The sequence below is a fragment of the Salmo salar genome, chromosome 03 (genome assembly GCF_965601325.2).
Source record: "Salmo salar chromosome 03, fSalSal1, whole genome shotgun sequence".
Taxonomy (NCBI): Eukaryota; Metazoa; Chordata; class Actinopteri; order Salmoniformes; family Salmonidae; genus Salmo; species Salmo salar.
Genome location: NC_138293.1, coordinates 82,080,626 through 82,101,426, shown reverse-complemented (window position 1 = coordinate 82,101,426; position 20,801 = coordinate 82,080,626). Strand labels below are relative to the sequence as shown.

General features: G+C 43.3%; 1 protein-coding gene across 2 annotated transcripts in view; it reads left to right on the top strand.

Annotated features, from left to right (window-relative positions):
* Positions 1–2,772: 2,772 nt before the first annotated feature.
* The window catches only part of LOC106601829 (BAR/IMD domain-containing adapter protein 2-like 1), a 73,379-nt gene continuing 55,350 nt past the window's right edge, over positions 2,773–20,801 (top strand). Inside the window, exons 1-3 of one of the 2 annotated variants that reach the window (XM_045715553.2) lie at positions 2,773–3,132; positions 8,716–8,791; positions 9,070–9,156. In XM_045715553.2, the coding sequence (XP_045571509.1) occupies positions 3,082–3,132; positions 8,716–8,791; positions 9,070–9,156 (214 nt within the window). In that variant the 5' untranslated portion in view covers positions 2,773–3,081. The remainder of the gene's footprint in view (positions 3,133–8,715; positions 8,792–9,069; positions 9,157–20,801) is intronic. The other variant, XM_045715552.2, reaches the window with a different exon arrangement.

The window sequence follows — 20,801 nt, the reverse complement described above, 5'->3', positions numbered from 1 at the left end:
GTTTGATTGTCACATATATATGTATATTACCCCCATATATATATGTACTTACCCCCATATATATGTACTATATTATTACCCCCATATATATATGTACTTACCCCCATATATATATATATATATATATATATATATATATCGTTTGATTGTCACATACACCAGAGAGGTAAAATATATTAACTTTTCTCAGTTAACAAATAGCTCATTATTAGCAATGATAAGTTACATACAGTAAGTTACAGACCAGTTTACATACCAGCTGTCATCAAGGCTAAGGGTGGCTACTTTGAAGAATCTCAAATATAAAATATATTTTCATTTGTTTAACACTTTTTTGGTTACTACATGATTTCATATGTGTTATTTCATAGTCTTGATGTCTTCACTATCATTCTATAATGTAGAACATAGTACAAAATAATGAAAAACCCTTGAATGAGTAGGTATGTCCAAACTTTTGACTGGTACTGTATATACAGTATATTATCATATATCAGCCAAACTGTATGTGCAGTACTGCAGTATAATCATTTTGATCGTTAAGCTGTTACATCTGCACTGAGGCAACCCGCTATTGATAATATCTATTCATAGGCCTATCACTTTCAAAAACATCAACAAAAATGTCAAGTCTTTCATGATGTCATGTTAACTGATTTACTCATTCTAGTGGTGCATTCCATACCAAATTGACAAAAACCTTGAGGTATTAGCAACTCAAGGACTTTCCAGTAATTACACAAATGGAGAGAGAGAGAGAGAGACGTCGTTCCCATTCCAACTGAGTGTGTGTGAGATCAGAGAAAGTTTATTTGTTATTGTTTTCAAACGGAGGAGATGATCATCCTGCGTTGTGGTAAAAAAAAAATGTAGGCCTAGTACATAGTCAGCTGTTCTATCGCGCTTGAAATGATGTCTGAGGGGGGAAAGAACAGTGTTCGTTGTTTGAAGTAACGTCTTTGTTGTTGTAATATAGCAAATGGACATGGCAGTTTCACGGATTCCAACTTTAATATCGATTCAGGAAATAATAAAACATGACATTGTCATCTGAAGGCAAAATGGCGGTGTGGGAATACAATAGTCCAAATAGAACCAGAGGCCCTGGACTCATATCACATTCTATCCTATCTGCTCTGGGGCTCTCCCTGGGCACAAACTCCAGGCTTCGACTTGAACTGACATTTACAGGCAAAGGTTCTGTAAATTTGCTTTTAAAATCTATATGCATGGAATTTCTCTGCCTCTCATTGATTTGAGGTTAAGTGAACCAAATAGATTTGTTAGTGGTTGTCAAATCACAGGCCCAAAAGTGATGCAATGCATGCAATAGTTATAGCAAATCCATCATAGGGGAAAAATAATACATTTCTGGGCAAGTAACATCCAACGAGGGAAGGCCAGAAATGGCATTTATATCATGCCATGTAAAGGTTGAGTGTTCTAAAATTAGATTACTTTGTATTAGGCTTGTAATGTTCCCACACACCCTCTCCTACCATCATCAGGCACTGAATTGAACTTTGGCAGCGACTGCCATCTGTTGGATAGTGATGGAACTGTATGTTGTTGTGCTAATATCCCAGCCAGGGACAGCAGATACCTATTGGACAAATATAGGGACAACATGCCCTTTGCCCTGCCCTAGTACTCTCCTGACTTTATTCATCGAGTGATTCTCCACTGCATGTCAGACGGACCATTACATCGCTGTCGAAGGCGAATTCCCTCCCGTTTTATTGCTTATCTCCGTTGTTGATTGTAGGCTAATCAGGAGAGGATGTCCTGAATCAGAGTTCGACATAGGCACTGCTGTAACACTTGTGTTATTATTATGGTTATTTATGTGGCTTGTTGTATGTAGTTCTTAGTGATATCGATCTTCTCTTCACTTGTAAATATTATATTACCACTTCAAGGATACACTTTTTCTAGACTTTTGGCTCACTTCAAGTAAAAGAGACGGAACATCTGGCTAACAAACTTCGTTTTTTGAACCATCATTCTCTGGTTCGAATCAGTTAAGAACAAATGTACAATGATGGCCTACCCCGGCCGACGCAGAGACTCCCAATCTCGGCCGGATGCGATACAGCCTGGATTCGAACCAGAGACTGTAGTGACGCCTCTTGCACTAATATGCAGTGCCTTAGACCGCCGCGCCACTAGGGACCCCAACATGGTAAACATTTACCCTGAACAATGAAAGAAAATGCTAATTTCCAATGTACAGCCCAGAAGGTAGGCTACCATTATGTCAGATCGTGAAATGCATGTTAAAATACATTTGTACCTGGCAAAATTAATAGATGGCCTGAAAAACTAAAACAATTTTTTTTACCAATATGCAAATCAGGTAGCCAAATTAACGGTTCTTTCATCCGATGCGATTCGGCTCCCGACGTTCACCAAAAATATCAGTTCAAAAAGAACCATTCGTTCGCGAACGACCCATCACTATATTATGTCAAATTGCAGCAACAGGTTTGAGCCTGATAAAGTTTTGTTTCTAAATTTATCGAGGCCTATGCCTACCTGTGAGTGGGAAAGAAAGGGAAGGGTATAGCCTAAATAAAATGTGTCTAGTGTTTTTCAATTATTTATCTTTGTATTGATAAATAGGATATGGATTATAATTATTCCATAGATTATACATATTCTGCCCACGTGGTTGGCCATTGGTCGCCTCCAGGGAGCGCCCTACACCTGCCAGTGTCCACTGTAGACTGTCACCTTTCATAGCACTAATGAATGACGTCGAACAATAACACCCTGCCCGCCTACCTTTCCTACCAACCGACTCACTGTTAATCGAAGCAGAAGTTTGACAGCTCAGCTTTTACCCCAGGCGGTCCTTTGAGAACGCACCGTTGCCTAAGGAAGAAATTGTCTCTCCTTTTTCATGAACGACTACTGTAGTAGGGAACGCCAGGTAAATAGGATCTTTCTCGGCAGGCTATATGGAGCGCGCGCTTGTTATGAGGAATTCGATTGATCGATAGTGTCACATATTTATTCTGTCTGGGGAGTTTATTCTGGACATTTGTATTGTTTTAAACGGGCGCTTAAAGGGATATAACCATGTCGAGGGACCCTGAAGAAGTGAACAAGCTCACCGAAAGTACATACAAGGTAAACGACCGTATGAGACCATGTGTTGCTTGAATCAATGTACCATAATTAGCTGTGAATTAACCTTTATGAGATACCATAAATGGTCGGGCTTTCCCCGTGAAAACACCTCCCATATAAACACCTGAAATGTTGTTTTACTATGTAGGGTAATAACTTCCTCAGTTCTCAGAAGTTGCCTGAATTCCCGAAGGTGGTGTTGATAACAGGTTGCTCACTACTTGTGTCACCCAAATATTGTAGGCCTGTAGCCAGAAAGACTAGATATACACTATATATACAAAAGTATGTGGACACCCCTTCAAATTAATGGATTCGACTATTTCAGCCACACCCGTTGCTGACAGTTGAGCTGCCCCAGTCAACTGTAAGTGCTGTTATTGTGAAGTGGAAACTTCTAGCTCAGCTGCGAAGTGGTAGGCCACAAAAGCTCACAGAACTGGGCTGCTGAAGCACGTAGCACATAAAAATCCTCTGTCCTCAGTTGCAACACTCACTACCGAGTTCCAAACTGTCTCTGGAAGCAACGTCAGCACAAGAGCTGTTCGATGTGAGCTTCATGAAATAGGTTTCCATGGTCAAGCAGCCGCCCACAAGCCTAAACTCACCATCCACAATGCCAAACGCTGGCTGGAGTGGTGTAAAGTTCGTCGCCATTGGACTCTGGAGCAGTGAAAACGCGTTCTCTGCGTGATGAATTCACCATCTTGCAGACCGACAGACTAATCTGTGTTTGGCAGATGCCAGGAGAACACTACCTGCCCAAATGCATAGTGCCAATTGTAAAGTTTGGTGGAGGAGGAATAATGGTCTGGGGCTGTTTTTCATGCTTTGGGCTGGGCCCCTTAGTTCCAGCGAAGGGAACTCTTAACGCTACAGCATACAATGACATTCTAGACGATTCTGTGCTTCCAACTTTGTGGCAACAGTTTGTGGAAGGCCTTTTCCTGTTTCAGCATGTCAATGCCCCTGTGCACAAAGCGAGGTCCATACAGAAATGGTTTGTCGAGATCGGTGTGGAAGAACTTGACTGGCCTGCACAGAACCCTGACCTCAACCCCATCAAACACCTTTGGGATGAATTGGAACGCCGACTGCGATCCAGGCCTAATTGCCCAATATCAGTGCCCGACCTCACTAATTCTCTTGTGGCTGAATGGAAGCAACTCCCCGCATTAATGTTCCAACATCTAGTGGAAAGCCTTCCCAGAAGAGTGGAGGCTGTTATAGCAGCGGGGGGCAACTCCATATTATGGAATGAGATGTTCGATGAGCAGGTGTCAACATACTTTTGGTCATGTAGTGTACTATTGTACTATGCTATGCGTGTACAGTAGACACACATGCCATAGGCTACTAAGAACATTATGTAGAGGAGAGATGGGCAACTTTGAAGCAGGTGGGGGCCACAAAAAATGGGAACTCATCATGAGGGGCCGCAGTGGCTCGTGGGTCTGCGTACCCACATCCACACATGCAGTCAGAGCGGCCCTAGCCGAAGATCATTTAAAAAAAAAATTGAGTTAATTTCCTGCAATTGTACACATTTTGCCATTGGGTGGGGACAAATGTTTGCAGTATTTAAGTATATTAGATGATCAATGGGTCCCCCGGTTGGTAATTCCACCATGCTTAGCCTACTACAACTTTAGATAGCTTGCCGTTAGATTCATTTACCAATCTAAAAAATGTTAGCTGACATGGGCTAATCGAGTGACTGACATAACAAGCGATCTGGTGATGCACAACCACATTTCTAAAATTGATCCGCAGGCTGCCTGTTGCCCATCCCTGATGTAGAGGCACAAAACAATACTTCTGTCGTGAGAGGCTTCAGTTAGCCTACACCACTAAAGTAATCCTACCCCCCCCCCCCCCCCCCAAAAATAAAAGATATAGATGTACTATTGCAAAGTGGTTGTTCCACTGGATATCATAAGGTGAATGCACCAATTTGTAAGTCGCTCTGGATAAGAGCGTCTGCTAAATGACGTAAATGTAAAATGCAAATGTGCCTAGCATCATTGAGCAGGCTTTCAAGTAGCCTACTGTCTACTTAAGACTGTAACCTATACAGTTAAGTTCACTGTGATAATGAATAAGGGTTGTCCTAACTATACCCTTCTCATAGTGTAGCCCAGCTGTGATGTATTGTCATGATTTCATCAGCTACACTTGCCGTTAGGCAGGGTCTGGGTGGTTAGAGGGAATAGACAGAATAGAAAGCATAATAGCAGAGAAGTACTCCCCCTCATTGTTTTCTCCACCACATTTAATCCTTTTTTATCCCATCGTTAGTTCCCTAATGTCCATTGACCACGCACCAGCTGTGTCAGTTAATGGCCTCTCATTTTGACAGATGAGTAGGTGGTATAAAATCTATTGCTGGGAAAGCTGTCTTTTTGGGGGGGAAAACTGTTTCTATCAATCTTGGTTGTCTTGGGTCCCTTTTTTTTCTACATTTGAGTATCACAAATGCTACTTACAGTGTTATATCAGAATACCATTACCCTAAGTGTTACATTATCCACATCAATGGATTAATTTGACACTTGTCAAAGCCATTGGAAAACCCGTTTTTAGTTGTCATACCCATTAATTAACCCCCTAGAGTCGATGTCCTCCGCGCACCCGCATAATAACAAAATCCCCATCAAATCTGCCTGTTTAAGCCAGAGATATCTGGTGGCCGAGCTACAGCTGTGTTTGTCAGACCATGAGACATCCTGAAAATCGCTCTTGTCACAAAAACATCTGTAGTGTCCGAACGGTTTGGCCTACAGATGACTCCCACAAACACGATGGTGTTCTTCTTTTATCACAAGCATGCTTACAAGACTCGTCTGAATGTATCCTGGTACCAGTTAAAACATTTATTGAAGTATATGGAATTATTTTAGTGCCCCAAAAAAAGGGGTTAAATATGGATAAATATAATATCAATTATTTCCTGATCTTTCTTATCTCTCAGATATAGGACAGACACTTTAAAACAAACTTCCTTTTGATTTATTTTTCCATGTATGAATCTGTTATTCAATGCATTTCGATGGGCTAATAGCAGTAAGGCCAAATTCAGTGTTTCATCAAATATATATATTTTGATACCTATAGGTATCAAATCAAGCTTTATTTATATAGCAGATTTCAGACATGAATGCAACACAATGTGCTTCACAGGAAAAAACATAAGAAAATAAAATCAAAAAATGTTACTACACAACAAACATAAGAGGATAAAAACTAAAGAATAACAGTAGAAACTGAAAGACAAAAAAAGCACCCTAAGGAAAAGCAAAAATAAGAGGAAAGCTAAAAAGATTCCAAATATAATAGCTAAATGATCCTTGGTATGACCATCTTAAAACAATTCCATATGTTCACTTAATAGAACCCCCCACCGGCTTAGACTCTTAAGGATTAATTAGCTATTACTGTGTAACTTGCTCTGCTTGGTGTCAAGTGTTGCACCCTCACAGTGCACACACTTGACAGGTTGTTGAGTGATAGGGTGTGCTCTCTCTCTTTCTCTCTGCAATATGAAAGAAAGAAAGAAGGAACAAGTGGATGCCTTGATGTGCCTCACTTGCATTGAAGTCCACCTCAGAGAGCAGTTAGACTGAGTTAGACTTTGGTCCCCTGAGACAGTCAGAACAGGAACAGAACAGCCCCCCTTTAGCTCCTCTCTCTCCTTGAGGTGATGATGAAACGGAGGGGAAACTGTCCACAGGTTTAATTATTTAGCTACAGGGTTTGACTGTGGTAAGATTAGACAGCCTCCCTCTCCTACTCCAACATCACCAGTTAGGTCTCAGTGGTAGGCAAGTCAACTGAGCCGCTCCTGACTGCTTCTCATGCTTATTAACACGGCCTTTATTCCTAATATGATGTGAGTACATGCAACAGAGGATCCATGAGGGTTGAAATGGTCCTATTTAAAATATTACCTGGGAGCCAAGCAGCATTATGCAGGTTTTTATTTCCTTCTGAATAATGGAGACCTGCTTGAGCATAGTAATGGCTGAATTATAACCTGCCGATGTATTATAACATCCATATTTACCGTGCTCTCTTAAATAACAAGTTTACTGACAAATCAGTTGACTCACCAGTGAATTGCATACTGTCTACTTTTCATTGTGTAGTCTACTGTTTACTGTGTGACTGCATAGCCATAACGTACTGCATTAGATTCTCCTCCTGCTTTGTTCATAGACAAGACGGTACGGATATGCTACTATGGATTTATATCTCATTTCCCGGGTTCTTGGCTGTAACTCACCCTTATCTTTCCAAACAGTAGGTAAACATGATATAACATGGCATGTCATTAATAAATAAGAAAGCTGTCAAATAAGAGAAGAAGTGTGTACAGGAAGAAAGACCCCTGAGACAATGATCATGATCCCACAGAGAATCAATTATATAGGATAACGGAGCTGACTTTACTGGTCCCCAAGGATCCATATCAGTCAAATCCATTGTCATTTTATTGAATGGAGGCTCCTGGGAAAATGAAGAAAATATGTCAGAGAGCCCTTGCGTTCCTGATTTATTGAAATCCATTGGAGCTGTCAATCAAAAAAGCCTCTTGATATTGGAAATGATCTCTAAACATGCATAATAACATGCATCACTCTCGCTTTTTTATTTTTTTATTTCCTCTTCTTTCTCTCCATCTACTCCCATATTCTGTTTCCATTTTTGTCTCTTTCTCAGTCAGAGGAATGGGAGTGTTGCCATTGGAATGCAGATGAAAGCCAGAGTGTAGGCCACAGTCCTTTGTCAATCTCTGGTTAATCATTGGCTGCTTTGGTCATAGTTTGTAGAGCTAACTGTATTAGTTTAGTTTAGAGGTCATTAGTCACATGCACAGGTTACCAGATGTAATTGCAGGGTACAGGGAAATTCTTAAGCTCCAACAGTGCAGGTCAAGAGAAGTGAATGGGACAATAACACAAATTATAATATACACTTATTTACAACTGTAACAATGATAAATGTACATTGGGGTGTGTGTGTGGAGGGAGGGGGGGCAAGTAGCTGACTAGTGGTGGCTATTCAGCAGCCTGATGGTCTGGGGGTAGAAGCTATTGGTCAGTGTGTCAGTTTTAGCCATGATGCTCTTATACAGGGTGATGTAAGTGGGGAGAACAGGCTGTGCCTGAGATCCCTGAGGTTCTTCTTGGTCTTCCTGTGTCTCCTGGTGTTGTAGGTGACCTGTAGGGCAGGCAGTGTGCACCCAATGGTGCGTTGGCCTGAGTCCCACCCTCTGTAGCCGTGTGAATGGTGTACCTACTCACTCACTGACTTCTTTTCCTCTCGCTCGTTTAATCAATCACTCTATACGTCAATCACTTTGTCACCAACTCACTCACTCACTCACTCACTCACTCACTCACTCACTCACTCACTCACTCACTCACTCACTCACTCACTCACTCACTCACTCACTCACTCACTCACTCACTCACTCACTAATAAACACTAAAGAGAGAAAGTGAGAAAAGGCTGAGAATATCTCATGTTGATGTGACGGTGACCCCATTTAACCCAACTACCCATCTTCTCTCCTCTTCCCAGAATGTAATGGAACAGTTCAACCCTGGGCTCAGGAACCTGGTCAACCTGGGGAAGAGCTATGAGAAATCAGTGGCAGGTGAGCAGCCGTCTTATTACTGAACTGTCCTGTACTGTATTGTACTACACTGTACTCTATTCTATTGCCATGGCAGGTTACTGGGTTACCAGAACATGTTTCTAACCAACATTTACCTTCAGTTATCTCATGCATTAGTCATAGATGGTTCATTGTTTAAAGCTGTGTTATATGTATAATAAACAGTAGGTCTGATTTTTAAATTCAGGGTGCTTGTGTAGTAGTTCTTTTACACTCTGCATTTCCACATTTTGTAAAGCAATACTTATTTTTTACAGCGATGAGCCTGGCTGGAAAGGTGTACTTTGATGCGGTCTCTAAGATCGGAGAGAATGCTGCGGTCTCTCCTGTCTCCAGGGAGTTGGGTAAGTCTTACCTCCGTGACCATGTTACAGTCCATATCTGAACGTCTCAGATTTAACTCCATTGAGACCCTTGGTGGACCTCTTTTGGATCTCTTATTGATCTTTGTAGATGCATCACCTATCCCCTTGGTGAGGGGGATGGTGCCAATAGTCCCTCCCATCCCAACGCCTCCATCAAACCCAGCTGTGGAGCTGAGCTTTGGCTGGACTGTACTGTATGTACATGAGTTCTACTCCAATGTGGTCACCAGCCAGACAATAGCTCCAGTAAAGTGGCACCCATACACCTTAAATATACTACACCTCCAACTGGGATTAAATCCCATGGTGGAAAATTACACTGATTTGACTTGCTCTGCCCAGTGATCACACCAATACACTTTAGCACAGCAAGGATCCACATCTGTCCCCTGAATCTGGATGCTCATTTGCAGCCCTGTGTCTGTCTGTGTCTGTCTGTGTCTGTCTGTGTCTGTCTGTGTCTGTCTGTGTCTGTCTGTGTCTGTCTGTGTCTGTCTGTGTCTGTCTGTGTCTGTCTGTGTCTGTCTGTGTCTGTCTGTGTGTGCGTGCTTCCCTGCTGCACTGGGACAAGCTGCTGATTAAATCCTGCTGCACAGTAAGACTGAGCTATACTTGTTTTCCTACATTATCAGGACCTCAATGTTCTATCAATTCACCTGAATGTCCTGAATTTGTTCAAATGCTATTTTAAGCTTAAGGTTTTGGGGTTAGGGGTTTTGGGGTTAGGTGTTAGATTCAGGTTTTGGGAAAATATGATTTTTAATGGTCAAACATTTGTACACTCCAAAAAGTACAGAAATGTCACGGAAACAAAGCTGTGTGTGTGTGTCATGGTTTCCGTTAGCTGGTAATTGCTGGCTTTTGGCCAATAAAATAAATGAAAAGACAATAAATAAAATTGTTGCTGGCCAAATTGACTGGGAGAAAGAACAATATTCAGTATTCATTTGTATTCATTGATGGAAATACCAGTCCATGTAAACACATTTGATGTCATGCTTATTAGTTTACAGGTTAATTTGCATAATGTAGTTGATTTAAATTGGTGCGTGTGTATTTTCGTTAGTGGTTATGTAGGCTATCGTATTTATCCAACACAACTGTCACACACGAGCAGCATACAGAGCCTATTTTGAGTGGAATTTCTGCTGCAGCGCCTCAGCTGGTTGCTGCTGGAGTAAAACCATAGCCATGGGATGTAGGGGTGCTGCAGCACCCCCTGATAAATCACCATAAATATATAAAAACATTAGGAAGAAAATGCTGTAAGGGCTTCTGTTGTCTCTGGTAAGGCTATGATGTTAGGGCACAGGAGGTTGGTGGCACCTTAATTGGGGAGGACGGGCTCGTGGTAATGACTGGAGCGGAATCGGTGGAATGTTATCAAATACATCAAACACGGTTTCCATGTCTTTGATGTCATTCCATGTGCCCCGTTCCAGCCCTTATTATGAGCCGTCCTCCCCTCAGCAGCCTCCAGTGTGTTTGGGGTTCTGCTGTCTCTGGTAAGCTATGCTGTTAGGGGTTCTGCTGTCTCTGGTATGCTATGTTGTTAGGGGTTCTGCTGTCTCTGGTATGCTATGTTGTTAGGGGTTCTGCTGTCTCTGGTATGCTATGTTGTTAGGGGTTCTGCTGTCTCTGGTATGCTATGTTGTTAGGGGTTCTGCTGTCTCTGGTATGCTATGTTGTTAGGGGTTCTGCTGTCTCTGGTATGCTATGCTGTTAGGGGTTCTGCTGTCTCTGGTATGCTATGTTGTTAGGGGTTCTGCTGTCTCTGGTAAGCTATGCTGTTAGGGGTTCTGCTGTCTCTGGTAAGCTATGCTGTTAGGGGTTCTGCTGTCTCTGGTAAGCTATGCTGTTAGGGGTTCTGCTGTCTCTGGTATGCTATGTTGTTAGGGGTTCTGCTGTCTCTGGTAAGCTATGTTGTTAGGGGTTCTGCTGTCTCTGGTAAGCTGCGAGCTGCTGTTAGGGGTTCTGCTGTCTCTGGTAGCTGCTGAGGGGTCGCTGTCCGGTGCTAGGGGGGTTCTGCTGTCTCTGGTAGCTGCTAGGGTCGCTGTCCGGTGCTAGCGGGGGTTCTGCTGTCTCTGGTAGCTGCTGAGGGGTCGCTGTCCGGTGCTAGCGGGGGTTCTGCTGTCTCTGGTAAGCTATGCTGTTAGGGGTTCTGCTGTCTCTGGTAAGCTATGCTGTTAGGGGTTCTGCTGTCTCTGGTAAGCTATGCTGTTAGGGCGCGTCTCTGGGCTGCTGGGGGCTGCTGCCGGTAAGCTATGCTGTTAGGGGTTCTGCTGTCTCTGGTAAGCTATGCTGTTAGGGGTTCTGCTGTCTCTGGTAAGCTATGCTGTTAGGGGTTCTGCTGTCTCTGGTAAAGCTATGCTCTTAGGCGTTCTGCTGTCTCTGGTAAGCTATGCTGTTAGGGGTTCTGCTGTCTCTGGTAAGCTATGCTGTTAGGGGTTCTGCTGTCTCTGGTAAAGCTATGCTGTTAGGGGTTCTGCTGTCTCTGGTAAGCTATGCTGTTAGGGGTTCTGCTGTCTCTGGTAAGCTATGCTGTTAGGGGTTCTGCTGTCTCTGGTAAGCTATGCTGTTAGGGGTTCTGCTGTCTCTGGTAAAGCTATGCTGTTAGGGGTTCTGCTGTCTCTGGTAAAGCTATGCTGTTAGGGGTTCTGCTGTCTCTGGTAAGCTATGCTGTTAGGGGTTCTGCTGTCTCTGGTAAAGCTATGCTGTTAGGGGTTCTGCTGTCTCTGGTAAGCTATGCTGTTAGGGGTTCTGCTGTCTCTGGTAAAGCTATGCTGTTAGGGGTTCTGCTGTCTCTGGTAAGCTATGCTGTTAGGGGTTCTGCTGTCTCTGGTAAAGCTGTGCTCTTAGGCGTTTTGCTGTCCTCCATTGCAACTACCCTCCGCTGCTTTGCTTTTGTCCGCAGCAGTAACAGCAAACCAGTATGTGTGTTTCCATTGTCCAGTTCTTTTAATAGTGTACAATTTAATTCAATAGAACTTCCCCTAAGGGAAAATCTAAATAAAGGATTGCGGTAGAGAACCCAGTCGGAGGCTGTCAGTAGCAGTTCTGGGTGTGTGTCTGTAGTTTCTATTCCTCCCGGTCCTGTAACTGATCCATGTGAAAGGGAACCACATATAGGTGAGGCTTTGACCTCTCCACCCAGCTGAGTCACACTGACCGCTGGCCCTAATCCTCCCCCTGTGTCGGGGACAGTCGGGGAAAAGGTGCAGGGTGTGTAGAGTCCTCTGGTATGTGTCTAATCTAGCCTAATGAAGGCTGTTAACCCAGAGCACTGACTGTGAATACAGCTGTTTATATACAGTGCATTCAGAAAATATTCAGACCCCTTGACTTTTTCCAAATTTTGTTACGTTACAGCCTTATTTTAAAATTGATTAAATGTGTGTGTGTGTGTGTGTGTGTGGTGTGTGTGTGTGTGTGTGTGTGTGTGTGTGTGTGTGTGTGTGTGTGTGTGTGTGTGTGTGTGTGTGTGTGTGTGTGTGTGTGTGTAAACAACACAGTATTCATACCCTTCACTCAGTACTTTGTTGAAGCACCCTTGGCGGCGATTATAGCCTCGCGTCTTCTTGGGTATGAAGCTACAAGCATGGCACACCTATATTTCTTCTCTGCAGGTCCTCAGGTTGGATGGGGAGCATTACTGCACAGCTATATTCAGGTCTCTCCAGAGATGTTCGATCTGGTTCATGTCCAGGCTCTGGCTGGGCCACTCAAGGACGTTCAGAGACTTGTCCTGAAGCTACTCCTGCATTGTCTTGGCTGTGTGCTAAGGGTCGTTGTCCTGTTGGAAGGTGAACCTTCACCCCAGTCTGAGTGCTCTGTAGCAGGTTTTCGTCAAGGATCTCGCTGTACTTTGCACCGTTCATCTTTCCCTCAGTCCTGACTGAAAAACAGTCCCTGCTGCTGAAAAACATCCCTGCAGTATGATCCTGCCACCACCATGCTTCACCGTAGGGATGGTGCCAGGTTTCCTCCAGACGTGACGCTTGCCATTCAGGCCAAAGAGTTCAATCTTGGTTTCGTCAAACCAGAGAATCTTGTTTCTCATGGTCTGAGAGTCCTTTAGGCGCCTTTTGTCAAACTCCAAGTGGGATGTTGTGTGCCTTTTTAGTGAGGAGTGGCTTCCGTCTGGCCACTCTACCATAATGGCCTGATTGGTGGAGTGCTGCAGAGATGGTTGTCCTTCTGGAAGGTTCTCCCATCTCCACAGAGGTATCCCATCTCTCTGGAGTTCTGACAGGGTGACCATCGGTTCTTGGTCACCTCCTTGACCAAGGCCCTTCTTCCCCGATTTCTCAGTTTGGCCGGGCGGCCAGCTCTAGGAAGAGTCTTGGTGGTTCGAAACTTCTTCCATTTAAGAAAGATGGAAGCCACTGTGTTCTTGGGGACCTTCAATGCTACAGACATTTTTTGGTACCCTTCCCTGGATGTATGCCTTGACACAATCCTGTCTCGGAGCTCTACGGATAATTCCTTCAACCTCACGGCTTGGTCTTTGCTCTGAAATGCACTGTCAACTGTGGGACCTGATATAGACAGGTGTGTGCCTTTTTCAAATCATGTCCAATCAATTGAATTTGCCACAGGTGGACTCAAATCAAGTTGTAGAAACATCTCAAGGATGATCAATGGAAACAGGATGCACCTGAGCTCAATTTTCGAGTCTCATAGCAAAGGGTCTGAATACTTATGTAAATAAGGTATTTCTTGTTTTTATTTTTGAAATAATTTGCAAACATTTCTGAACCTGTTTTCGCTTTACCTTTATGAGGTTTTGTGTGTACATTGATGAGGATTTTTTTAAAACATTTTCATTCTTTTTAGAATAAGACCTTAAGGTAACAAAGTGGAAAAAGTGAAGGGGTCTGAGTACTTTCCTTAATGTACTGTATAGCAGACCGCTCTGTAATGCTTGACCAGTGACCACCACATGCAGCTGTCTCTGAGAACAATGTGGCTTTACTCTTCGCCAACTGGCTTGTCAGGACCAATGCGATCAATACAAAGAACTCTGATTTAATGTACAGTATGATCCAAAGTTGGGGTCTCTATTTGAATTACAGTACATCGATTCAGGAATTGAACTGGGCATGTACTCTAACTTCAAGTGGAAATGATCTTTCACATCTTACGTTCCTGCATTGACTTCTATTGACTTGAGCACTGTCATATTGGGAAATGACTATGGCAGCAACTACTCCTTTCCAGGTCCTGTATGTAAAAAGTTCTGAGTGTCGGCCCATAACCACTAAGTCCTATTTCCTCAGCCTTTATCTTGGAACTTTAAAGTCGAAATTCATGGAAAAGCTGTAAGGACAAATGGTCTACCGGTCGATCAATGATATGGGTGCATGTTGTGAGAGCCTACCTATCAGAGCCTGATAAACCCTGAGTTGCAGCAGTCTCTGCGTCAGTCAGGCCTCCCCCGTGCCTCTGTAACCTGGGGAATATCTGGAGTCTACTGAGCTGCCACAGAGAAACCTGAACTGATCAGCCTAGAAACAAGAGACTCTTGAGTCAGTGGAGGATTGACACATACCTTCCTTCCCTCCCTCTCCTGCTTCCTCCCTCCACCTCCAGGGTTCAAATGTCAGTGTGAAGGACTGTCCTTTCATTCTTTCATCCAGGAAGCCAAACACCCAGACTCATGACCTTTTCTGGTTGACATTGCGAGCAGTCACTGTCACAGTTGACTTAATGAAGATGGAGAAGATGGAGGTTTGAACAAGACACAGTAGTCCTTACTGTTCTTAATATCATTAAACCCTGTTCTCTGTCTCACTGTCTCTGAGATGTAACCCAACTCTCTGTTCTCTGTCTCTGAGATGTAACCCAACTCTCTGTTCTCTGTCTCTGAGATGTAACCCAACTCTCTGTTCTCTCTGTTCTCTGTCTCACTGTCTCTGAGATGTAACCCAACTCTGTTCTGTCTCACTGTCTCTGAGATGTAACCCAACTCTGTTCTGTCTCACTGTCTCTGAGATGTAACCCAACTCTCTGTTCTCTGTCTCTGAGATGTAACCCAATGTCTCTCTGTTCTCTGTCTCTGAGATGTAACCCAACTCTCTGTTCTCTGTCTCTGAGATGTAACCCAACTCTCTGTTCCTGTCTCTGAGATGTAACCCAACTCTGTTCTGTCTCACTGTCTCTGAGATGTAACCCAACTCTCTGTTCTCTGTCTCTGAGATGTAACCCAACTCTCTGTTCTCTCTGTTCTCTGTCTCACTGTCTCTGAGATGTAACCCAACTCTCTGTTCTGTCTCTAAGATGTAACCCAACTCTCTGTCTCACTGTCTCTGAGATGTAACCCAACTCTCTGTCTCACTGTCTCTGAGATGTAACCCAACTCTCTGTCTCATTGTCTCTGAGATGTAACCCAACTCTCTGTCTCACTGTCTCTGAGATGTAACCCAACTCTCTGTTCTCTGTCTCTGAGATGTAACCCAACTCTCTGTTCTCTCTGTTCTCTGTCTCACTGTCTCTGAGATGTAACCCAACTCTGTTCTGTCTCACTGTCTCTGAGATGTAACCCAACTCTCTGTTCTCTGTCTCTGAGATGTAACCCAACTCTCTGTTCTCTCTGTTCTCTGTCTCACTGTCTCTGAGATGTAACCCAACTCTCTGTTCTCTGTCTCTGAGATGTAACCCAACTCTCTGTTCTCTGTCTCTGAGATGTAACCCAACTCTCTGTTCTCTCTGTTCTCTGTCTCACTGTCTCTGAGATGTAACCCAACTCTGTTCTGTCTCACTGTCTCTGAGATGTAACCCAACTCTGTTCTGTCTCACTGTCTCTGAGATGTAACCCAACTCTCTGTTCTCTGTCTCTGAGATGTAACCCAACTCTCTGTTCTCTCTGTTCTCTGTCTCACTGTCTCTGAGATGTAACCCAACTCTCTGTTCTGTCTCTAAGATGTAACCCAACTCTCTGTCTCACTGTCTCTGAGATGTAACCCAACTCTCTGTCTCACTGTCTCTGAGATGTAACCCAACTCTCTGTCTCATTGTCTCTGAGATGTAACCCAACTCTCTGTCTCACTGTCTCTGAGATGTAACCCAACTCTCTGTTCTCTGTCTCTGAGATGTAACCCAACTCTCTGTTCTCTCTGTTCTCTGTCTCACTGTCTCTGAGATGTAACCCAACTCTGTTCTGTCTCACTGTCTCTGAGATGTAACCCAACTCTCTGTTCTCTGTCTCTGAGATGTAACCCAACTCTCTGTTCTCTCTGTTCTCTGTCTCACTGTCTCTGAGATGTAACCCAACTCTCTGTTCTCTGTCTCTGAGATGTAACCCAACTCTCTGTTCTCTGTCTCTGAGATGTAACCCAACTCTCTGTTCTCTCTGTTCTCTGTCTCACTGTCTCTGAGATGTAACCCAACTCTCTGTTCTGTCTCTAAGATGTAACCCAACTCTCTGTCTCACTGTCTCTGAGATGTAACCCAACTCTCTGTCTCACTGTCTCTGAGATGTAACCCAACTCTCTGTCTCACTGTCTCTGAGATGTAACCCAACTCTCTGGATGGTTTGAAATCCGAGAAGTAAACAGAAATGCAGCAATACACAGTGTCATCTCTCATGTGTCTGCCAGGCAGCTCCTTCTCAACCAGTGCTGTGATGCAAGTTGTCAGTCTCACTGCGTTCCTATTCTGTCCTGTCCTCATGGATGGACAGGTTATCTGAAGGCCCGTCCGGATGGTGCCATTGTCCACCCCAGTGTTGAAGTAGGATGTTGTCTCGCTGGGACACCGTTGGGAGAACACACACACTGCCGTCTGCTCCATTATTTTGAATGGCTTCCAACCCATTTAGATAACCCATGTTTTGTAGTGTCAGGTGGCACCTGCTGTTGATGCTAGGATTCTTTTGCCCGCAGTCAAAAACATCGGAGGGACTGTGGGACGATTTGCATGCAAGCATAGAGATGCTTTTTTCCCAAACAACTTGGAGTGAGTGTGTTTGTGTGTACATTCCAGATGTTATCAGATGTAAATTATATGATTATTTATCTATTGCATACTGCAGATTATAAACTGGGTGGTTCGAGCCCTGAATGCTGATTGGCTGACAGCCGTGGTATATCAGACTGTAAACCAACATGTATTTTTCTGCTCTAATTGCGTTGGTAACCAGTTTATAATAGCAATAAGGCACCTCAGGGGTTTGTGGTATACGGCCAATATTCCATGGCTAAGGCCTGTATCCAGGCACTCTGCATTGCATCGTGCATAAGAACAGCCCTTAGCTGTGGTATATTGGCCATATACCACACCCCCTCGGGCCTTATTGCTTAAATATACACTGAGTGTACAAAACATTAGCAACACCTTCCTAATATTGAGTTGCACCCCCTTTTGGCCTCAGAACAGCCTCAATTCATCAGAGGATGGACTCTACAAGGTGCCGAAGCGTTCCACAGGGATGCTGGCCCCATGTTGACTCCAATGCAGTTATGTCAAGTTGGCTGGATGTCCTTTGGGTGGTGGACCATTCTTGAGACACATGGGAAACTGGTGTGTGAAAAACCCAGCTGCATTGCAGTTCTTGACACAAACCGTTGCACCTGGCACCTACTACCATACCCCGTTCAAAGGCACTTAAATATTTTGTCTTGTCCATTCACCCTCTGAATGGCACACATACACAATCCGTGTCTCACTTGTCTCAAGGCTTAAAAATCCTTCTTTAACCTGTCTTCTCCCCTTCATCTACACTGATTGAAGTGGATTTAACAGGTGACATCAATAAGGGATCATAGCTTTCACCTGGATTCATCTGATCAGTCTGTCATGGAAAGATCAGGTGTCCTTAATGTTTTGTACACTCAGTGTATATAGTTGTCTAAGTTATGTTTGGGACAAAGACTATAACTTCAAAAATGTAACTTATTGGTATTCAACTTGCCTGGACACCAATCTGCTCAAACAAATTATACATTCATGTTGCTTTATTTTAGAAAGCCAGTGACTGTTTCAAGTCCTAACTCATCCTAACCTGTAATGAGTATCACTGAGCACTGCAGTCATATTGATGTACAGTCATCTGTCTAATTTGCGTACGTTGTTTCCTGCAGCCATTACTGATCCAATCTCCTTATCACAGAATAGTCTCCTTATCCTGTAATAGTCCCACATAATCTTTCTCTTTATGGCTGCTACTGAAATTAGCCTATGTCCCATTTTTTTTTTTTTACCTTTTATTTAACTAGGCATGTCGGTTAAGAACAAATTCATATTTACAATGACAGCCTAGGAACAGTGGGTTAACTGCCTTGTTCATGGGCAGAACGACAGATTTTTACCTTGTCAGCTCGGGATTCGATCTAGCAACCTTTCGGTTACTGGCCCAACGCGCTAACCACTAGGCTACCTGATGCCCCCATAGGGCCCTATTCCCCAGAAATGAACACTACACATGGAATAGGGTACCATTTAGGGGTTCCTTAATGTTATGAAAAATCCCTAAACGAAAAGTGATGTTTTGTTCTTTCACCCACAAAATCACGGTGCTGTTATCACAAAACCCATTATTTTCTGTGTTATAGACTAACTAGACAATAGGCAATAAAGGCCTAGGGGAAAGTTGTGTAATTGAAGTACAACAACTACTTTGGTGAATTTGCGAGGCATGCATGACAAGACATTGCAAAAGGCAGATTACTAACACATGCGCCCCACGGTTCTTTCTGCCTGCCCTCTCCTCTCTCTCCCTCATGCTGGCTTGCCTGGGGCGTATTCATTACACTGATTCTGTTGCAAAATGTTTCTGAACGGAAGCAAACGGAACGAAACTGGGAGGGACCTACCTGAATTTCTCCAATAGAAACTCTTGTTTTAGTTGCAAACTGTTTGGTCTAATGATTCCACCCCTGCCCTTTCTTTTTGGTAATGATGCGAGTGTGTGTTCAGTCTTCGGTCTGTTGCCTGTAGAATATCCTAGCCTATTCATTGATGATAGATAGGTCCTGCTTCACTGAAGTTGCAAGCCAGGAAATTGGGAGATACAGCATTCCAAATGTGTAATACAGTTGATTTTATTTTATTTTAAGAATGTGAAATGTCAGAATAATAGTAGAGAGAATGATTTATTTCAGCTTTTATTTCTTTCATCACATTCCCAGTGGGTCAGAAGTTTACATACACTCAATTAGTATTTGGTAGCATTGCCTTTAAATTGTTTAATCTGGTTCAAACGTTTCGGGTAGCCTTCCACAAGCTTCCCACAATAGGTTGGGTGAATTTTGGCCCATTCCTCCTGACCGAGCTGGTGTAACTGAGTCAGGTTTGTAGGCCTCTTTGCTCGCACACACTCTTTTCAGTTCTGCCCACAAATTTTCTTTAGGATTGAGTTCAGGGCTTTGTGATGGCCACTCCAATACCTTGACTTTGTTGTCCTTAAGACATTTTGCCACAACTTTAAAGTATGCTTGGGGTCATTGTCCATTTGGAAGACCCATTTGCGACTAAGCTTTAACTTCCTGACTGATGTCATGAGATGTTGCTTCAATATATCCACATAATTTTCCTCCTCATGATGACATCTTTTTTGTGAAGTGCACCAGGCCCTCCAGCAGCAAGCACCCCCACAACATGATGCTGCCACCCCCGCGCTTCACGGTTGGGATGGTGTTCGGCTTGCAAGCCTCCCCCTTTTTCCTTCAAACATAACGATGTTCATTATGGCCAAACTGTTATATTTTTGTTTCATCAGACCAGAGAACATTTCTCCAAAAAGTACGATCTTTGTCCCCATGTGCAGTTGGAAACCGTAGTCTGACTTTTTTATGGCGGTTTCAGAGCAGTGGCTTCTTCCTTGCCAGGTTATGTTGATATTCTTTTATACCTGTTTCCTCCAGCATCTTCACAAGGTCATTTGCTGTTGTTCTGGGATTGATTTGCACTTTTCGCACCAAAGTACGTTCATCTCTAGGAGACAGAACGCGTCTCCTTCCTGAGTGGTATGACGGCTGCGTGGTCCCATTGTGTTTATACTTGCGTACTATTGTTTGTACAGATGAACGTGGTACCTTCAGGCGTTTGGAAATTGCTCCCAATGATGAACCAGACTTGTGGAGGTCTACAATTTGTTTTCTGAGGTCTTGGCTGATTTCTTTTGATTTTCCCATGATGTCAAGCAAAGAGACACTGAGTTTGAAGGTAGGCCTTGAAATACATCCACAGGTACACCTCCAATTGACTCAAATGATGTCAATTAGCCTATCAGAAGCTTCTAAAGCCATGATATTTTCTGTAATTTTCCAAGCTGTTTAAAGGCACAGTCAACGTAGTGTATGTAAACTTCTGACCCACTGGAATTGTGATACAGTGAATCATAAGTGAAATAATCTGTCTGTAAACAATTGTTGGAAAAATTACTTTTGTCATGCACAAAGTAGATGTCCTAACCGACTTGCCAAAACTATAGTTTGTGAACAAGAAATTTGTGGAGTGGTTGAAAAACGAGTTTTAATGACCAAAAATATTGGCACCCTTGCACTTTTTTCAAATAATGCAGCATTTCTTCCAGAAAACTGTTGAAATTAAAACATGTTTTGGTATCCACATATGTATGTCTTCGGTGTGCAGTTGAACAAAACAAAAGAAATTGAATAATTTAC